Source organism: Ylistrum balloti, unplaced genomic scaffold, assembly GCF_031769215.1.
Source record: "Ylistrum balloti isolate Yb309-2 unplaced genomic scaffold, AGI_CSIRO_Ybal_v1 Utg370846, whole genome shotgun sequence".
Lineage (NCBI taxonomy): Eukaryota > Metazoa > Mollusca > Bivalvia > Pectinida > Pectinidae > Ylistrum > Ylistrum balloti.
In genome coordinates this window covers 103,587-125,147 of record NW_026782487.1, presented here as the reverse complement: position 1 = coordinate 125,147, position 21,561 = coordinate 103,587, and the positions used below count along the sequence as shown (strand labels likewise).

General features: G+C 36.1%; 1 protein-coding gene across 1 annotated transcript; it reads right to left on the bottom strand.

Annotated features, from left to right (window-relative positions):
* Positions 1 to 1,289: 1,289 nt before the first annotated feature.
* LOC132559057 (cathepsin B-like) lies at positions 1,290 to 20,330 on the bottom strand. Its single transcript, XM_060223663.1, has 9 exons — positions 20,219 to 20,330; positions 12,915 to 13,065; positions 11,880 to 12,095; positions 8,242 to 8,357; positions 7,635 to 7,719; positions 5,927 to 6,074; positions 5,282 to 5,398; positions 3,931 to 4,059; positions 1,290 to 2,939 (listed from the first exon to the last, which is right to left on the bottom strand). The coding sequence occupies exons 2-9, from the start codon at positions 13,062 to 13,064 to the stop codon at positions 2,827 to 2,829; spliced, it is 1,074 nt and encodes a 357-aa protein (XP_060079646.1). The 5' UTR covers position 13,065; positions 20,219 to 20,330; the 3' UTR covers positions 1,290 to 2,826.
* Positions 20,331 to 21,561: the final 1,231 nt, after the last annotated feature.

Sequence of the window (21,561 nt, the reverse complement as noted above, 5' to 3'; positions counted from 1 at the left end):
AACATTAAATTCACATACATCTATCTTTATTAATATCCTTTACTACTTCACCATCCAATTTTAAAAACATAGAAATCAAGCATTAATAAAGACTTTCCTTGGTACCTTATATTAAGACCTCATATTTGAAATGTCTTTTAAAATTGACCAATGACATATGTATTTATTTAACTAGCATCATTTCACTGTAGTGTTAACTTTTAACACAGCAAATATTCACATGTTAAGCTCAACATTTTAGAGTGACAATAGATGGAATTATATTTTGCACATCACATGAAGAAGTATTTTTTTCCATTTTTTTTTATATTTCAGAGAATTATGTAAATATAATTAACATTGTCCAGTAAAATTAACACAAGATCATTCTATATTTGACATCTGATTAAACACAACATAAATGTGATCATGAATGAAAAAAACAAAAGCGAAGAAATAATATAGATTGCTAATTATTTGTGTGATATTAAAGCACATACAGAAAAACCACAAAAATTAAAAGCATCAGAATCTGAAAAGAATGAGACAGAAATATTTTAACTTTTTCTTTAGCTTAACCACACATCAGACAAGAGGGACCACTAAAGAATTTATTTACTATGCTGAACAAATTAAATAAAATCTGATTTACCAATTTAAAAAAAAAACAATTACACCCCATCAAAATAACCAATTGTTTCATTATTTATCTATTAAGTCATATCATTAATGCTAGGACTGTTCCAAAAATAAAAAAATATAATTTGGGGGGGAAGGAATGAGGTGACAGGAAGTCTCAATGAAATCCTGATACCGGTATATATAAATCAATCTGATTTGTACAATGTGGACAGTGATACAAAACATGCCATCCTACCTTCCAACAAGCATTTGTTTCTCCTCCAGCAATAAATACATAGTTGTGAAAAGTTTTGGGAATAAACACATTTATTAATTCCAGTTGTTTATCAAATCACAAAAGTGTTAACTTACCAGCAAGAAATATAGATGTATGATACTTACTCAAAACACATCACAAAGAAATGGAATGTTGAATTATAAATTATCTACGATTACTTTCAATGTTCTAACTTGGGGAAAAAAAAAGAGGGTGAAAGCAAAACCATATCAAATACTTTAAACTCAAAATACGTGAAAAAAGGAAGTTTTAAAAGTAAACAAATTTTGAAAATCGTAAGAAAAAAAACACAAGTACATCATAAAAGGCCCTGTTGCTTGGGAAGGAAAATAAACCAATCTCAATTAGTTTTGTTCTGTATCTAACATTGCAGTTGATTTTTGGAGAATTCCTCCATATCTTTGTATATATATTCGAGTGTTATATATTGATACAGATCTTTTCTTTGTATTTCCCTTCATTAACACGTTACAAAGTTACCCACCTACTCACTTTTTTAACATAAAAAAGACAATTCAGATCTTTATGATGAATGCAGGTCAGACTGACATCATCAAAACAAAGAAAAAGATTCTTAATCTCCATACAGTATCAATAACTGAAATATTATATGACTGACATAATAACATGTACATTGTACAGCAGAAAATTTGTATCTATTGATCAATTTCCTAATAAGTGGCATAACGCATTATATCATCAATTCTTCTATAGAAACTTGTATTCTGTCCAACTTACACATGTAATCTTGTCACTTCTACTAGGAAGGAATGCAGCTGGATTATTCAGGTTTTGGTGTCCATGTGTGTGTATATATATAAATTTCCCTCAACATTCACATAATCATTTATGTTTACAATAGTTTAATAATTCTGGATTTCTTTTGAAGAAAATGAATGGTTGTCATATAGGAATTATCATTCATGCACCAATATGAAGAAAATTTTTGGAAGGACACTAATGTAGATAATGGTTAGATTTTGCTGAATTTCTGTCATTTCATGGTTCAAAGAGTCAAAATACACATCATAATGCATACATTTTCAACAATTAAGGCAATGTTTTCTCAGAATAAGAATTTGAATTGCAGGTTGTTTTTATCAGAGATAGGGAAACCTTATGTTTGGACTGATAGATAGTCAGCAATACTTTCATAACAAAGGAAAAATTCAAAATATCAAAATTAAGATTGCCAAAAGTATATATTTCAGATCATTCAGTAATTCAGGAGACAGAGTCTCTAAATTAACAATTAGTGACAATCTCTATTGTCTGGGTGCAATAGTTAAATAAACAGCACTCCACAAATTTTTTTTCCAGTTGGTACAGGACAAGAAAAAACAATAATTTGGAACAAAGGCAAATGTCAATGATCTTCAGCATTTTAAGTACATTACAATGTAAATGATATGATTAATAGTCAGATCTTATTTGTTAAACTTGCAAAATTCAGACCTTCAATATACAATTAAATCTAATGGCACCCAACAGATCACGTAAAAATCCAGAGAAAATTAAACAAGAAACACACACAAAAAACCCCAATATCATGAGCATCAACCCTATTACCATTTGAATGACATCTTTTTTATTGACAGCATTTTTAGTATTAGTTTTAAAAAATATAAAATCAAGACTAAACAGGGTTACACTATGATTTAAGGTATGTAGTGGCCTCCCTTTTTTCTTATTTAATCTTGAGAAGAACAAGGCTGCTTTCATTTTTGTAAAAATACCTGTGGACATATAATTCAAACATATTTCAGACATACCCTAAATCAAAAAGTAAATTTACATTTCTATGATTCAAAGTTTTGTCAAGACTTGTCAGAATGTGAAATAGTATCAGTCCGTTCATAAACAAATCTAGAGGAAATAATCACAGTAGGGTGGGTCTACTAATATCTTTCTTTTCTGTTGGAATTGTTTCACTTCTCTAACATAGGAGTTGTCTCCCTTGCTCTTTTGCCCTTCGGAAGACCTGCAGTTATCTGTTTTTCAATACCACACTCGTTTGTTCCTCTCTTGATTTTGAAGAAGCCTTAAAAACAAAAAAATATAGTCATTATCTCTTGGATGATGGAAATTAACATTCCAAATCAAATGTTGAGGAATCTCAGAGACAAAACCTGATACCAACACATCCTAAATATACAAGAAACAATATTGGCATTCTGGAGGGACCTTGGCACCCATTACTGTATCATCTTTCATCATTTTATAATCGCTTTTGACTGTTCTATTCCCTAAAGCAAACTTATTTCTTGTATTGAAAGGTGAATCAATTTTGTGATTTAAATAAAGCAACAAGAGAGTCACCCTTGTGAACTGAATATTATACCTTGGACACTTTCTGACAGAAAGCAACTTCAAGATCAGTTGTATTTTAAAGTCATTTTTAAAACTGATAAGCAACATAAAAATATCTAAGTGACAGATTTGTGCTTAAATTGATTACTGTTAATCACTTATATTTTGCATAGTATTTATTTCATTATTTTCATGTTTGTATGCCAGGAGAGCCAATTGCAAATTCAGATCTCTTGCGATTATTTAAATGAATCTCTTGATGACCTTCTTGTTATTCCATTGTTAACTCTCTATGTTTACACTTCTGTTGAATTCCTATACCTTATCATAATATTGTCTACATTCTAGAATGTATTTGTGTGAATTCAATTCAGTATGGACACAACATGCATCACATGACTAAAGCACTTTTCTGGTAGAGTCACATGACTCTCATTAACAAAATGGTGGTGAATATGATCTTATTGGTTGCTGATGAAGGAGCTCCCCAGAGTCCATATCTCCAAGAGCTCTTCATTTACTGAATTGAAAGTCATCGTTAGACCTTCATCTGCAAAATCATGTATTTGTGACTGTCTGCAGAGGTAAGTTCTCAAAATAAAATTTGCTAAATCTCACTGATTCACAGCAGAATGTCAATACTTAAGACCCAAGGTCCACATCACTGCAGACTGGGGACTTTTAATACTATGAAATAGATTAACTTTACAATGTCTGCATACCATTGTCTCCCCAGTCAGCATTCCATGAATTAGCCACAAGCCAATAGTCAACGCCTTCCTCAACACCCCAACCCAGGATCCTAATAGCATGGCCTCCAAGAGCAGTCCCTGTTGTATGCTGGTACACTCCTGTCAAGTTAATTAATTTGTAAGAGCAGTCGTGAGGTGGAGTGGAAAAATACAAATTCATAATTTGCAGCTATTACAATGCATAGGATATTGAAATGTAACAAAACTATAAAACTGTGCAATAATGATGTTACTTTGACAGCAAGTTCAAAGGTCATGATGATAAAGAGAAACTACTAATTAATAAACCAATAAGTCAAATGACAATATTAAAAAGCTGAAATAAAGTAAGGATAAAAAAAAGTCGCGCAAAACAACATGGCATCTAGGTCATCATAACCTTTCAAAAGTCACGCAAAACAACATGGCGTCTAGGTCATCATAACCTTTCAAAAGTCACGCAAAACAACATGGCATCTAGGTCATCATAACCTTTCAAAAGTCACGCAAAACAACATGGCGTCTAGGTCATCATAACCTTTCAAAAGTCACGCAAAACAACATGGCGTCTAGGTCATCATAACCTTTCAAATGTCACGCAAAACAACATGGCGTCTAGGTCATCATAACCTTTCAAAAGTCACGCAAAACAACATGGCGTCTAGGTCATCATAACCTTTCAAAAGTCACGCAAAACAACATGGCGTCTAGGTCATCATAACCTTTCAAAAGTCACGCAAAACAACATGGCGTCTAGGTCATCATATCCTTTCAAAAGTCACGCAAAACAACATGGCGTCTAGGTCATCATAACCTTTCAAAAGTCACGCAAAACAACATGGCGTCTAGGTCATCATAACCTTTCAAATGTCACGCAAAACAACATGGCGTCTAGGTCATCATAACCTTTCAAAAGTCACGCAAAACAACATGGCGTCTAGGTCATCATAACCTTTCAAAAGTCACGCAAAACAACATGGCGTCTAGGTCACCATAATCTTATTCTGTGTTCATTCTGATTTTCTGTTTGGTTTGATTATACTTATTGATTTATGTTAATGCAGTAAATCTATTTTTCAACAACATAACTCATGTCAACAGGAGTTAATGGAGCCATTAAAAAAAGTTAAGTTGCAGAGCACCTTCAATGTCTGTAAATAAATGTACAAATGATAGCAGTAATTATAAGTACATCTGTTACTATTTCTCAATCTGGACAGTGTTGAGTCTGAAATGAAAAACTTGACCCTTCATAGTCCAAGAAGATCATTTACATAAAGATATCAATAATTGTTTATCAATTTTTGTATGTTTACAATTAGTGTTCAATATTTTCACTCACCGCTTTTGTAAGTAGGGAAGTCTGAATACACAATAAAAGCGCCCTCTACTGGTCCGTATTTCATGATCTCAGTCTGGATTTCTGATACGACAGGTGGGACAGAATAGGAAGTAGCCCCTATAATTAACATCAAAGTAACCTGATTTATATCTCATAAGATATGTGAGGGTGGGGAGGTGGGGGGGAGAGGGGGTTAGTCAAACACATATTCTAAACTCTATACAGAACTGAATACAATATAGATTGGTGTATTACAAGGGGTATGGGCCGCTGGCAGCAGAAATGGAGTATATTGTATATGAAGCTGTTTCTTGTTGATGTTGACCTACAATATTCATTCATAAAAAAACCTCTCCTAGTTAAGCATTTTGATTAAACACTGTATGAAATTTGTAGTTTAACCCTTTTTTCTCATTTATTAACAGAGTGGCCTTGACCTAAAATGTCATACCTATCAAAATCAGAAACTTAAAAATTGAAGAAATTTCACCTTGTTAGGTACGAGGAAGTAAACTTCAAAGTTATGACAAGTTAACCATTGTCCAAATGTCAATATATCATTATTACATTAGGTGATTCACATTTTTTTAAATTTTTTTTTCATTTCATCTTCTCTGCATGATCAGAGATATGATGCTTATGTACCGTAGTGTTTGTCGGTGCTGTATGACACTTTGTAGCTGGATTCACATGACTCTTGACACTTAGGAGTTGGATCAATAGATTTTTTGCATGGCAGAAGGCGCCCAGTGGTGTGATGTTCACAAGGTTTTATGCTGTAAGGACGACAACCCTGAAAACAAACTTCCTCTTTTACTGCCCAGGTTCTTACATTCCATAGGTTTTAATTTTTGCTATTCTTAAGGATGGAATAAATTAGCAACCATTTCATAGATACATTGAAGATGAAATTAACAGTGGGAAAAAAAAATTTGGGGAAAACTGCAAAAATTTGAAACGCTTAAAAATGTATACAATATATACAAAACCAAGGACATAACCAAACTGTCCTTCAAATATATATAAAAAAGAATTTTGTATCTTGCATGCTTGCAAATGCTAGCCAGTAACTCAAAAAATCTACGGGTATAAAACGTTTTATTTGACAATCCATTCTGAAAAGGTTTCTCTTAATATGGAGCTGGTAGCCAATACTGTTACAACTCAAAGTATCTGCAACATTTCATCCTGATTCTGCAGATCAAAAATGTCAACTTATATCAGGTGGCAGGTTGACATGAATGTTTTTTTAAATCAAGGTGACATAGACAGAGAAATAAACAGAAGGACAGATGGACAGACAAAGAGAAATATATTAAGAGAAACCTTATCTCACTAGCTTTAAAGGCATATTTCCAGAATTCCTTTTAAAAGCTTTGTTTTCCTGTTAATACTCTGACACATTAACTGTCAATCATTGTATATATGATGGAGAAAATATGTTTTGACCCTCTATGTATCTGTTTATGACATGGCAAACCAAAAGACATATGTTCCTGACCTTGACCTTGAGAGAATTATGGGATACACTGCCTAGTGATAATACGCAACTATACAAGTATTCCACGTAAGTGGAAGTGTCGCCTGCTGGGTAAGGTTTTATGGAACAATAGATATAGATATTCATTGTATTTATTTCATATATATATAAATTGTCCATTTGTTTGAGATGTGATGAGTAAACTTAGAATGGAAGGGAATCTTGAGGAAAGTTCAATATATCAGTTACACACAAAATTGGAATTTAAAAAAAACCTCAAAATACAGCAGGAACAAAGACAATCCAGCTGAAATCTCAACAAGCTCTGTTGGTTAACAAGCAATGTATGAAGTTTGCGACTAATCGTCTAAAAATAAATCAAGTAATCACTCAAAATCAATTTTCTTTTAACAGTTACAATAACCTTGACCTTTGACTTTTTGACCTGAAAAGCAATCCCAAGAAAGTACTTTTGGTAAGGTTATTGTATGAAAAGAAATATTCTATTTACAATAACTGGCCTTGGCCTTTGACATTCAAACCTCAAAAGTTATCATGAAAAAAAAAAAAAATCCCATTAATAGTAACATTAACCTTGACTTGCGACATTCAGACATAAAAAGCCATCTCAATCAAGCACTTTTGGTCAGTAGGTACTGTATAAAGTTAGAGGTTCATCGGCAAAAGTCAGCTGATCAGGCATTTCTGAAAGCATTGCACCAAGTGTGTGATCTTGTAGTTTATAGTTCCTGTACTGTATTTGAAGTTCAGCATCAATAAAAGTTTCAGTTTCTAGGAAATGTATTTGACATGAAACTAATTTATAATATGACAACTTGTGTCTGTGACCTTCACATGTTGATGACTACTTACCTGGCTGGAGTTGTACTGACCACCAGTCACAATTCCCCATCTCTTGAAGAAAGACCAGGCAGCTTCAGGGTACCCACCATCACATCTTGCAACAAGCAGAAAGTCTCATTACAACAAACCATAATTTGAAACTGTATTGTACCATCAACTTCCTAATTCCTGAACACCCAGCATCAAACAAGTCACAAACTGCTATCCACCATCAACAATGTCTCTTAACAACCTACTGTCACTTAAACTTGTATTATACCAACGCACATCTCCTAATCTCTGGCATCATAGACTGACTACCACTCTCACATCTTCACTAAGTGCTGTAGAAATCCTAGTAAGAATATGGTACCAGCCACCTTATGATGTGTCTATAACAATTTGATTTCTTTTCCTATCTGAGCTATCATTAAACTCTATACCTCTACTGACATTTACATTTTTCACACCACATTATAACACTATCTTGTTCCTACCCACTACCACAGGAATAGCGATACACACCCACTACCACAGGAATAGCGATACACACCCACTACCACAGGAATAGCGATACACACTCACTACCACAGGAATAGCGATACACACCCACTACCACAGGAATAGCGATACACACCCACTACCACAGGAATAGCAACATGTCAGAAGATCCTCTGCCGAGATGTGAGCGTTTTCTTGTCCCTCTGAATGGATGCAGATTCTGTCAGACATTGCCTCAACAGCTCCAAATGCCTGCAATGTTGATAATCACACTTTGCATGAAGATATTAAGGTATAGGATAAGCATTGAAGCATCCATTCTATGGCATACAGACCAAAATTAAAATCTAATTATTTTTTTTGTTTACAATGTATTTCAGGATGACCCATAGCTATCGTGTTTCATCTGTCATCCTCTACTGTACGTAAACTTTTCATTCAAATGACTTCGTCTCAATAACCAAAAGGCCAAGGATTCCAATATCTAGCCTGTAGCATGATGAGATGAAGGGATACCAACTTGTTAATATAAATGATATTGACCTAGTTTCAATGTCACAGGTTTAAAAATATATTGGGCCTGTATGTGTGTTGGTATGTAGGGCTACCAAGTTTGTTAAAATGAATTATCTTAATACTTTCAAGGTCACAGGGGTCAAATATGTTTAAACTTTTAAACAACTTCTTCTCAATAACCAACAGGCCCAGGATGCTGATATTGGGCCTGTAGCATGCTAGGATGTAGGACTACTAAATTTGTTCAAATAATTTACCTTGACCCACTGTTAAGGTCACAGGTGTCAAACATGTTAAAATTTTTCAACAACTTTTTCTCATTAACCAAAGGCTCAGGGTGCTGATATTTGGTCTGTAGCATGCTGGGTTGAAGAGCTACTACGTTTGTTCATAATATTGACCTTGATCTACTGTAGGTGTCACTTATGTCAAAATCACTAGGTTCAAATGTGTTATCATCTAAAATAACTTCTTTTTAATAACCATGAGGTTCAGGCTGTTGATACTGGTTCTTTACCATGACTGAATGAAATGCTTCAAATCTTCTTCAAATGATGAACTTTGACCTGCTTTCAAGATCTCTAGGGTTAACTACATTGAAATTTTTAAATCTCTTCTTTCAACAAGCAATTAATTCAGAGTCCTGGTATTTGTTAAGTAGCATTTGTGAGAAACATTATTTTAAGTTTCCAGGAAATGTTTTTGTTAACTGACAATGTCTTCTTTGTATGCTGTATCACAATTTAGCCTACAACTGACACTGCTATTGTAAGAGTACATCTGATTCCTATATTCTTTTGTTGCATTTGACAGGGACAAAAACTAGTTGTATTTTTACATGTGCATTAACTTGACAGAACTGACTTATCAAATTATTTCATTTAAAAACATGAATAAGTAATTTTATTTGTTGCAACAAATTGATGTGTTTAAGAAATGTTATGCCGTCCCCAATCGCAACAAAATTCTGAAGTGAGACATTAAAACTGTACTGTGTAAGGCATGGGCTAATTGCATGAACACTTTGTGAAACACTTACCCGGTATGTCTTCATTGTTGTAATTATTATTTTTATTTTCAAATGTAGGACAAAGGTCACAGTCAACATCACACAGTCAAAAATTGTGGTACCACCAGAAAGGTCTTGTCACAAGAAACACACATACCACATGCTAAATATGAAAGCAATGCCTCTTCGGGTGCAATAGTTCTGAACAAGGTTAAAGTTGACAACAGACAAACAGCACAAAAACAATAAGCTCCCGACCTTTCAATCCAGGGGCAGAAAAAGTCCTAAAATTCCTTTTTATCGCCAGTAAAGTGTGAAACTGTATATCTCCATGGTGTAATTATCAACGAGCAAAATTCAGAGTAACGTCAAAGTCAGGTAAACAATGACTGAATCTATACAGATTTCAATAGACAGAATTTTCAAAAATTGTTGCAGGATAAGTAAATACGTGATCACCATCTTAAATCATGAGCTACGTTTTGCTTCAGGAAAGAAAGAGAAAAACAGCGAAACTTATATTTTAAGAAACTAACCATGTATTTTCTATATACATCCTTTTAGGCTACATTTTGTACCTTCTAACTGTACTAATACTAAAACCACAAAACTTACACTGTAACATAACATCTCTTCCAATTACAGTAGCTTGCAATAGTCATGAGTAAGATGTTTTTAAGGAGAGAATTTAATGCTAAATCAAACAAGAGGTCCAATAGCCTTGACCATCATCTGGGTTAGAATGCTTCTTGTAACAGGTCATAGAAATGTTTTTGTTAAAAAAAAGTAATGAATTTTAACTACATTGTACATATAATGCAAATGTAGACTGTGTATAACATTAACTGCTGTTCTATGCTAAGGCTTCTAACCACATTTCAATTAAAAGGAATTAAACTCAAAATATGCATTTCCTATGTAAGTGTCCTATTGATAAACAGTAGAACATTTTTGAAATTTCAGTCAATGTGACCCATTTCTGGCCGTCAGTCCCTGGGGGTCAGCCGATGTCATTATGTGTATCTCATCACACTGTCATCCTATACTGACAATTCTAATCATGTTTGACCTATGTCTTAAACAAAAATAACCAAATGATGTTCAAAATGTTCCGATATAAACTACAGTCAATTTTACCCCCTACTCCCCTCCGAAAAGAGAAAATATGAGATTGTGAGGTTGTTGAGAAGATTTATGAGATTTCTCCTGGGGGTCAGTCAATGTCAATACCACTACATGGATCTCATCAAACTGTCAGCTTATACTTATTATTCTAAAAAAGTTTGAACTATTTCTGAAAAAAAAAAAAAAAACAAGATTATGCTCAAAAATTTGATTTGCCTATAGCAACTATAGTAAATTCTAACCCCTCCCCACAGGGAAATGTGAGACCTTGAGGTCATGAAATTTACAATTTTGGTAAAGCACTGTTGTTAAGACCTTTCCATACATGAAGAGTATTTGGTTCTACATTATCTGCATACTGAGAGGAAGGCTTTTGAGATTTCAGTCAATTTGACCTATTTTTGGCCCGCCCAACAGCCCCCGATTGTCAGTCAAAGTCAATATGTGAATCTTATCAAACTGTCTTACAATTCTAACACAGTTTTAACTACTTCCAATAGAAAATAAACAAATAATGTTCAAAAATGTAATTTTCTTATATGAAATAAAATCAACTTTATCCCCCTCCCAAGGGGGAAATGTGAGATCCTTGCGTCAGGAAATTTACACGTTTGGTTAAACCTCTGAAGTCATTTCCACCTAAGAAGAGTTTTGATACTATCATAATTGGGATTTTTTTCAATCAATTTGACCCTTTTTGGTGAGGCCTTTCAGAACCTTAGGGGTTGGGAATCATATACTTTACAGTTTTGGTGAGCCTTAAGCCATGGAAGATGGTTCTTAAATTTCATCGAAATCGGATCAGGAGTTTTCCAGAAGAAGTCGAAAATGTTGAAAGTTTATGACACACAAAGCCTGACAAAAGAGGTTAAGAGCAGGTCACCTTAACTTACTTGGTAAATGTATAAAACATTTCTGCATGCATAAGAGTTAGTTTCAAAGCATTTACAGTAATGAAGGAGGGACATGAAATTGATAGAGTTATCTCCCCTGTGAGTTACATGTCAGAATGGCAGCATGATCTTATTTAGTGCTACCTATATGCAGTGTGTGAATTTACTTAATGACTTAAATTTCAATCTGAGGTTTCAATATTTCATAACAATGTTCTACCCTTGTCCTACCCAGCATGAACCGCAGTCTCCTTGGTCGCGGACTTCTTTGATGGTCGGACAGTGTGACCAGTTGTCACGTGCATCAAAAGATTCTGGCAAACTGGTGGCCGATAAAGGTGGCCTTTGGGGAAGCTGAAGATTTAACGGAGTTTTCAAGACACCACAGAGTTTCTTAGCATAAGCCTTACGCTCATGTTTCATGATCCTGAGGAAATTGTCTCCGGCCTGGAAATACAAGTTGAGCAATTCTTATTTGTTGAAACCTACTACCATAAATTGTACTATAGGTCTATACTAACTAAGTACAATTATTACATGGTCAACCTTAATAAGGGAAAGTAAAAATCTACTCCTAATTCCTTGGCATGTCTGCAGATTTTTAATATTAACTTCTACATATTCTGAAAATGTCACATTTCATAAAAATAATAAGCTACACTGCTTTTTCATTACTGTGTTCATTCTAAAGTAAACTAAGGGAACCAATGTATAACATAGTACTAAAAATAGGAAGATGTCTATTTCTGATGGGGGATTATGTATTTACCAGGTGTTTCTTGTAAAATTGTAGTAAATATGAATATACGTATTGCCAGAAAAGGGATTACTGCCCAATAAATGTAGTATTACGACAACATGAAAAACGTTTCAATGATATTGATCTAGATAGAGTCCTTAACCTTCTACATCATTACAGACTTTGTAACAAACATTCCTCATACAGTTACACATTCTAGCACAACATAATTTTCTGATTCTTTATACACACTGGATACCTTTCTCCATTGAAATCACATCAGAACAGTGACACTATTTCTCAAAATAAGCAGTTGCACCTCTGAAATCTAAATGTAATTGTGATCAACAGCTAACAGTACTTGTTTAAGTGTAAATGAAGAAATATTTTTAAACGACATCTTGATCTGACAATAAATAATAAAAAAAAACCTACTAATAAGCATTACAGATATATGGATTGGCTTATTACCAGACATGGAGTCTGATGAAGTGAAAGCGTGTGAGTTGGTCAGAGTATCTAATTACCTTCCAGGTAGTGTTAACATAATTCACTTTGCTTATGATCATGTCCCATTCTCGCTCCAGGTATTCTTGGGAACTTGGCCTCATAGGGGCATGAAGTCGTTCAGCCATTCCAAGTGCAAGCACAACACATAGAACAAATACCACCTCCATACTATAAGACAAAAGAGAGGATTTATTACCTACAGTAGAGATCTCTGTTATGTTTATGATATCGTAAATATGACAACAAAACAAAACACACCGACTCCTCAAATAAAATTAAAAAAAAAAAACAAACAAACCAAAAACAACAAAAACTCAAAAAAAGTCCTGATTCTGTAATAAGTCATTTTTTTGTCAGAATTTTTCTGCCAATTAAATTTAGAAAATAAAGTACCATTTTCTTTGAGATTGTTAAGAATTGGGCGTGTAGACAAACTTCAGCAGAAGGGGGTTTGCGCGGTATATATACTGAAAGGAAAAAGAAATGCAATTAGCAGAAATTTAATATTGTAAATTAAATCCTTGATGTACACCCTTGAAACTTGACAAATGTGTGCATTTGCGGTAGATCCCTACGGTAAAATCACTGATGCATAACTAAACTGTGCATGCAGCTTGTACAAAAGAATAAGAGACAAAAGCACGATATCTCGAACCCAGTATAGAGGATTGGTTCAAAATCTGTGTGTGCGAATCTTCAGACATATCCGTCTTGATTTCCAACATTTTAAGCAGTTAACAGTTCACCATTAAAAAAATGCCATGACTGTCCGAAGTTGGCAGGGGTCGTGCCATTGCACTTCTTATGCAAGGTACCCAGCAAAATCAGGTCGCTAATCAATTTGGAGTCCAGCCATCGAATCTTTGCCATCTCATCCAAAGACTACATGCCACCGGAAGGGTTGCAGACCGTCCCCGCAGCAGTCGCCCTTGTGTGACAACGCGTTGACAGGATAGGGCAATGCGACTTTCGCACCTATGCAATCACTTTCTGACGGCCACGGAAACAGCAAGGAACACAACTGGGCGTCATCATGTTCCAACTGATCCAAAGACGTACTCAACTGCGTGCCTTCGGTCTAAGACCGCGGCGGCCATATGTTGGACCACAGCTTAATGCGCAGCGACATGCCAGACGAATGCAATGGCTGAACGCACGAATGCAATGGCTGTACCCATGAGCGCTGTGCAGATGCTTGCGTGATAGAGCATGATCGCTTTGGAGGAGGATTGATCATGGTATGGGGAGGGATTGCACATGGTATTAAGACTCCTCTGATCGTTATTCAGAGAAATCTCACGGCCGTCCGGTATAAAGATCAAGTCCTAGCGCCGCATGTCGTTCCTCTAGTACAGCAGCGTCAATGGACGTTTCAGCAGGACAACGCCCGGTCGATTGTAGCGAGGGTTTGCCTTGGTTATCTCCCACCAAACAATATCCCCACCCTAGACTGGCCCCCATACAGCCCTGACCTCTCCCCAATAGAACATTATGGGACGAGTTGGACAGAAGGATAAGATGTAGGCCAAATCCTCCAATCAATGTCCCTCAGTTGGCATTGGCGCTGGATGAGGAATAGAATCATATACCAATGTGGAGGGTTAATACCCCAATCAATTCAATGCACAAAAGAGTTTGTGCAGTTACAGCAGCTTGTGGGGGGCACACACGATATTGATGGGTCCAGAACGCACTTCATTTTGAGTGGGGTACTCTTAAATCAAAGTCAAAGGTGGTGTTTCCAAAACCACCTACTCTCCGATTTTTTTGAAACTTTGCAGTATTTTAGAGTACCTTAAAAAATACCTGAATATGTCTTTCTTTTTCCAGTTGTGATATGCAAAAGGCCCACAGGGCCTGAAATTCACTTTTTCACACTACATGTCATTAAGTGCCTTTAAGGTAAATCTTTCCTACATTTTGGAAAGTATCTTACTGTTCGATGTGTTAAAGATGATTGTTTCTCTACGTCAACATCAAGAATTTTCCATTTATAGTGATAACTTTACTCACATGTCAACTTCAGGGTGAAAAAGCAGCTAATTTTGCAGTTTAAGACATCAAATCGTTATGGCATTACGTTTGTTTACCAACTGAAACCATTTTGAAAATAGGTTATACATATCCTCTGTAAACATGCTTAATATTGAAAAAAACAAAATTCGGGAAAACGATTTTATAGCATTATGAACATCCCCATCCCCTCTCAATCAGCAGGTACTGCGTAGATACAAAAGTGAGGTAAGATATTATTGAAGTCATTTAAATGGACAATATAACTTAAAATCTATGCTAACTTGAAAATAATTAGGTTGGATGTGAATATGACATAACAAACAGGAACCTGTAATAATTAATAGAGATAATCATAATTAATTAATGTTGACATGGACAATTCCATACACCTGGTAATACACAATTACAATGCAGTAGTGTAAAGTATTCACGAAAGATATTAAATGTGCTACATTAAAATAGATGTATGTATAATATAAAATAAGCAAAGTTATCAATATCTGTGTGTAACTGATTAGTTATCTGGTCTGCACCCATCAACCTGCCTGGTTTGGGAACACCCTAAAGGAAAATGGTGTATATTTTGGGGTTTCATGGTCATAGATCTATCCGGAGGATCAATTCTTTATATGTTCACGAACATTTTAGTAAACGTCACTTATTAAAGATGCGATAAGCCATGTGCCAAGTAAAGTACTCAAATTTACTGGTATTTGTTTGTCAACGACAACATGCAGCTTCAGTTGAACAAAGCTTGTTTGAATTTTTTTTTCTGTGGCTGTAAAGGTCTTGCCTTGTTTGGCGGGAAAGGTGACCAAAATAGTAGAGTATACTTGCGATGTGGCAGCACATACCCACTGTGCGCTTGCCTGCTTGACACTGACAATATTGACCAGTTATAGGGTCATTCTTGTTGTCTGTATCGAATGCTATCCAAACGTTGTACTTCGTCTGGGATTTGTGACATGACCGTATGTGTCCTCGGATGAGGCCATACAGCATGCTGGTACACCCATACCTGGAAACCACCATCATCAGTCTGGACTTTGTGTTCTGCAATGTACCCTGAAGCCTGTTTGATTCGATAGGCACCACTTGTTGCAGTTTCTAGGTACTCCATATCGAGCTCTGGAAATGCTATATCAGCACAGCATAATTTCTGCCATTCTGATCTTGCCCTTCGACTTAAATTGGGCTCTTTGAGTACTCTACCAGCCAAAAAATTCTTCAAGAAGAGCCTTGCCAACATTCTGTTTGCTAATTGGCGATCTTTGGCTTCACGGGCAGCAGATGGGTTGTAAATTCGGCCAAGGATAGCATTCAGACAGGCAGTAGTAATGCGATTCTTTTCAAATTTTACCTGGTGGTGTAACACATATTTGAGCTAATTTTTATTTAAATTATATGGTGAACAAAATTTTTAACATGGAAAATTTTGACATTTTTGGCGACATCATGGTTTTCAAAACTGCGAAAAATCACTATTTCCGCCTCTTAAACATTCCTTGCATCAAGAAAACAGTACAGATTTCATATATTTATCATGAATTATGTTTCAAGAAGAGAAAAAAACAAGAATTGATGAAACAGATTGCATGAAAACATGTTGTGGTTGCATGTTTTTACATGTCGTCACTTTTCTGATTTTGCGGGCCCTTTGGGCCTTTCTAATGTGGAAAATGAAAAATCAAGTGTGTTGTTAGTATTGCCTTTTATAGTACTACAAACATGTGAAGTTTGAAAGAAATCCAGGTGTGGGTGGTTTCTATGGGAATTTTAACATTAGCTGGAACCCCACCTTTAAAAGGTTTACTTAACCTACACAAATGAAATTCTCGTTGATGAGAGAGTGGTCAACTATCTTCCAGTTACACCATAATTACATTCTAAAACCCTTTTCTATTTCCCGTACTTGATCTGGAAATTCCTAATTGCGTTTCCTTTTCCTCTCAGTATAAATACTATAATACTACACAAGCCCCTGTCCTTCAGAAACTTGTGTCATGCCCCTTTGATTGTGATGTATATTTTCTTCATTCAAAGAAAACCACTTTTTTTCGCTGGAGAAAATGATTTGTTTTCAACTATAACACATGTACAAATAAGATTAAGTTCTACTCTATAAGCAACTCCATTCAACTCTAGGACAAACTTTTCCTGCAAATAACTTTGTTAAAATAAAAGATGTTTAAATCTAACTAAATACTCATACTGCCTCATCATGGTAGACTTTCTCTGATTTGTAAAAGGTTAGTAAACCAGGGTATCCTGACATTTTGAAACCAACCAGGTTCAAACTCATTCGCATTCACCTCCTTCCCCCAGCACCATCCGTACCACAAGGTTTCACTCCCAGTGACTAGACTGTTTGCACCCTATCTCCTTCCCCAGCACCATCCGTACCACAAGGTTTCACTCCCAGTGGCTAGACTGTTTGCACCCTATCTCCTTCCCACTGCACCATCTGTACCACAAGGTTTCCCTGCCAGTGACAAGACTGTTTGCACCCTATCTCCTTCCCACTGCACCATCTGTACCACAAGGTTTCACTCCCAGTGACTAGACAATTTGCACCCTATCTCCTTCCCCCAGCACCATACGCACCACAAGGTTTCGCTCCCAGTGGCTAGACTGTTTGCACCCTATCTCCTTCCCACTGCACCATCCGTACCACAAGGTTTCACTCGCAGTGACTAGACTGTTTGCACCCTATCTCCTTCCCACTGCACCATCCGTACCACAAGGTTTCACTCCCAGTGACTAGACAATTTGCACCCTATCTCCTTCCCCCAGCACCATCCGTACCACAAGGTTTCCCTGCCAGTGACAAGATTGTTTGCACCCTATCTCCTTCCCCCAGCACCATACGCACCACAAGGTTTCGCTCCCAGTGGCTAGACTGTTTGCACCCTATCTCCTTCCCCCAGCACCATCCGTACCACAAGGTTTCCCTGCCAGTGACAAGACTGTTTGCACCCTATCTCCTTCCCACTGCACCATCCGTACCACAAGGTTTCACTCCCAGTGACTAGACAATTTGCACCCTATCTCCTTCCCCCAGCACCATCCGCACCACAAGGTTTCGCTCCCAGTGACAAGACTGTTTGCACCCTATCTCCTTCCCCCAGCACCATCCGCACCACAAGGTTTTGCTCCCAGTGACTAGACTGTTTGCACCCTATCTCCTTCCCCCAGCACCATCCGTACCACAAGGTTTCCCTCCCAGTGACAAGACTGTTTGCACCCTATCTGTCTTATTATGGGTATAGCTAAGTCTATTTACATGGTTTCCCATGGTGTTTACAATGAAAGTAAATAAATATCCCTAACCGAGATTGATCGGTTAGTCATTCCACATTTACCATGTACTTCTTCAGAAATGACATTCCATTTAAACTTACAAGGATATATACGCGTGGTCCCCATAGTGCTTTATTTTGTATTGAACAGGCACAAGACTTTGCATGTATTAATGGCTGAATGTTTAGTTATCTCTCACAAACAACCTGAAATAATTTGACATCAACAGGTATATCATCAATGCACTGAACAAATTCAAGCATAAAGATTCCATTAATGATCAAAGTATTTACATTTATTTTTTACAATATTTGTTATCAAACAAAAAGCCAAACAGAAAAAAAATCTGCAAATATATAACAATATGTGAAAAACTTTACTATTAAAATTGAGTATTCAATTTTAACTACTAAAATTACTATATCTAATATCTATCAAAATATGTTAGTTTCTTAAACATTCTTTTAACCGATATTAGTTAATATAACAATTTCCTAGGCAAACATGTATTTTCATTGGTGGTGAAATATCATTTCTGAATTTTCAATTTGGTGTGAATTGTCTGATGAAGGTGCAAAATGTCATTGTGCGATACAAACTTCTGACTTCCTTAAGTTGATGTAGTTCTTACATCTCTATTGTGTAACAGAGGTCATTATATATTCCAATGCCTCCGCTAGGAATCGAATCCGAGACCCCAGGCTTACTAGTCTGACGCTCAACCAATCAAGATAAAGAGAAGTTCTCCCTAGCCGAGTGGTATGTTGTGTTTAGTATTTTACCAGGGTTACGTACTCCCCCTCCAAGAAATAACTCCTCCTCAAGTTTTCATGGGTTACAGCGATGCTGGTGGGGCATGGCTAAGTACTATTCCCTGGTCCCTACATGGGAGCAAATGTAACAGGTCATTTTTCATCTCAGTGCCTCTGCTAGGAATTGAACGCGGGACCCCTGGCTTACTAGTCTGACGCTCTACCAATCGAGCTAAAGAGAAGTTCTCTCTAGTGCAGGGGTTCGGAAAAGCACTCGTCCGATCGTCATGGACGAATGAAAATTGTCTAGGACAACCAGATTTATTTTTGTCAGTCATCCGTAGGACGTGTTAATGGTACTTAGAAAACAAAATATTCCAGTCTGCGCTCTAACTTTTGATTACACCGGAACTCCAATGACGTCAAATATAGCATTCAGAATACCTTAGTCATTTTTCCGCGGTCATACTAATGTCAGGTGCTCTCGGGCGGTACCAACATGTACCGGTCTGTATTTAGCAGCACCTAGTCAGTATTATATAAACAAACACTACGGCTAGGCCTAAGTCGCACACAATGTCTGACGTAAAGCAGCAATCACTGCATAGTTTTTTTCACTAAAACTTAAAATGAAAATAGAAAAAAAAGTCACATGTCACATCCACGCTGATTAATTTGCCATTTCATGGCTGAATTTGGATGAGTAAATTTCCAATCTGGAGGAGTAAATTTTTCTGTCCACTAGTCCTGTGCCTTAAGATATTTTCCCACACCCCTGCTCTAGTGTTATATTGCAGCTAGACATTAAAGACATTAAATTTTCAATTCTTATTCATCTGTAATTCTGTAAATATTACATATGATTTAAATAACTTCATCCATTTTTACTTTTATTATGCTTTTATTTGCTTTCGGAAAATGGTTAACTTATTAGCCAAACAAGATAAAAATCATACGAGACATTCTTCTAAAAGTGATCCTATGGATATACAAAGGACGCACGATAGTGGTAAAGTATAAACATGTCTTGCCATAGTTGTATTTATTGACTAGGAATACATGTTTTCCCTACATCTTATCACTTTTCAACAAAATGGGAAAGTACGTTTTTTCAGCTGGACCACCCCGATTCGTAAACACAGGTGAAGCATGAAATCCGTGTTGAAACAATCATCCACAACAAGTCCACTGTCGCATATCTTACAGGTGAGTTGTTCGCTTTTGACCGATTGTATGCTAGCTGTTATAATTACCTGTCTTTCAAGCTGGATTGATAGCTGAGAAGTTATCGGTTTTTATCGCTTCTGTAATTTGATATCTGCTTAACGTTCAGTTGTTTGTGTGATGTTCTCAAGAAGTCACAAGACTTTCAAACCATGTGACAGTCATGTGACTCATTTCATGATGACTTCCGGATCCTGTTATATAATGACCCTAATATATAGACCACAACTGAGTTTATATCCATCTAAGTGTCCTAGGCTCGGTTATTACTGGAACAAGGCGTTAAGCCCAGAAAAGAAAAGAAAAATCCATCAAATAAAGATGAAAACGTTTTATTTGAAAAGGGATGCTGTTTTTCCACCACAGGTTCCTGTTCTATAGCTTTGTGTAGATACAACGTAAATGTATAAGTACATTGTAACTAGTGACAAAGTGCCAAATAACGTCACATTGATATGACATTTTTTGTCTAAATACAACACGGAAAATTTAACCTCCGATATACGTATATGGAAGAACTCATAAAAACGACTAGAAAAGCGAACACATCAAAGGAACATAAAGTGCTAAAATGTGTGGCAAGCCGAAGTAGAAATCAAAGTACTGAAAGTACTGAGAGGCTAACATACATAATTAAGGCAGGGGGTCTGGAGGGCACCTTTAGGCCCCCCACTGGGTACAGGGCAAAGTGGGTGACCAGGGGGCGAAGCCCCTTAAGCTGGCGGATTTTAGCATTGTTTGGGTGCAAATTTAAAAGCTAAAATACAAGTAAAACTTTGTTTTCAACCATTTTTTTGTAAAATTGTTCAAATTGTGATGATGACAATAGTAAGTTTAAATTGCAAATCATTACTAGGCACGATAAAACTTCTGAAATTGTTACTTTTGATACCAGCAACCAATGCTGTGAGTGAACGGTCAGCATCAGCATTGCGCAGAATCAAAACCTATCTGCGATCAACAATGACACAACAACGTCTGAACAACTGCATGCTACTTCATGTCCACAACGAGGCGACTGCATTTATTAATTCAGTTGATGTTGCAAATGAATTTGTAAACAATGAAAACCGCGAGATGGTATTCGGAAAGATCACATCAGATGACTGGTTTCGCATAGTTTCTTTGTTCGATAAGGTCAAGTAAAACTATATATAACATATTATGAAGGCCCTGCTTTCCCCATACTCCTACACTTTGGAATGCAAGCATTACTAAAATAAGAGAACCAGAGGCTATTTTTCTTAATTTTTAGTGATTTTATATCTTCTTTAATTGTTATTTCAAATTTGACGACAAAATAGGTTAAAAAAATAACAAAATACACAACCATATATTTATCGCCAACAAGCCACATGATAAATAGCTCTAT

Coding starts and splice junctions, on each gene's coding strand:
- LOC132559057 (XM_060223663.1), bottom strand. CDS start 13,064: ATGGAGGTGGTATTTGTTCTATGTGTTGTGCTTGCACTTGGAATGGCT. Junction 5,399..5,926: donor CAGCACCGACAAACACTACG/GTACATAAGCAT, acceptor TGTTAATTATAG/GGGCTACTTCCTATTCTGTC. Junction 4,060..5,281: donor CTTCCCTACTTACAAAAGCG/GTGAGTGAAAAT, acceptor TTAACTTGACAG/GAGTGTACCAGCATACAACA.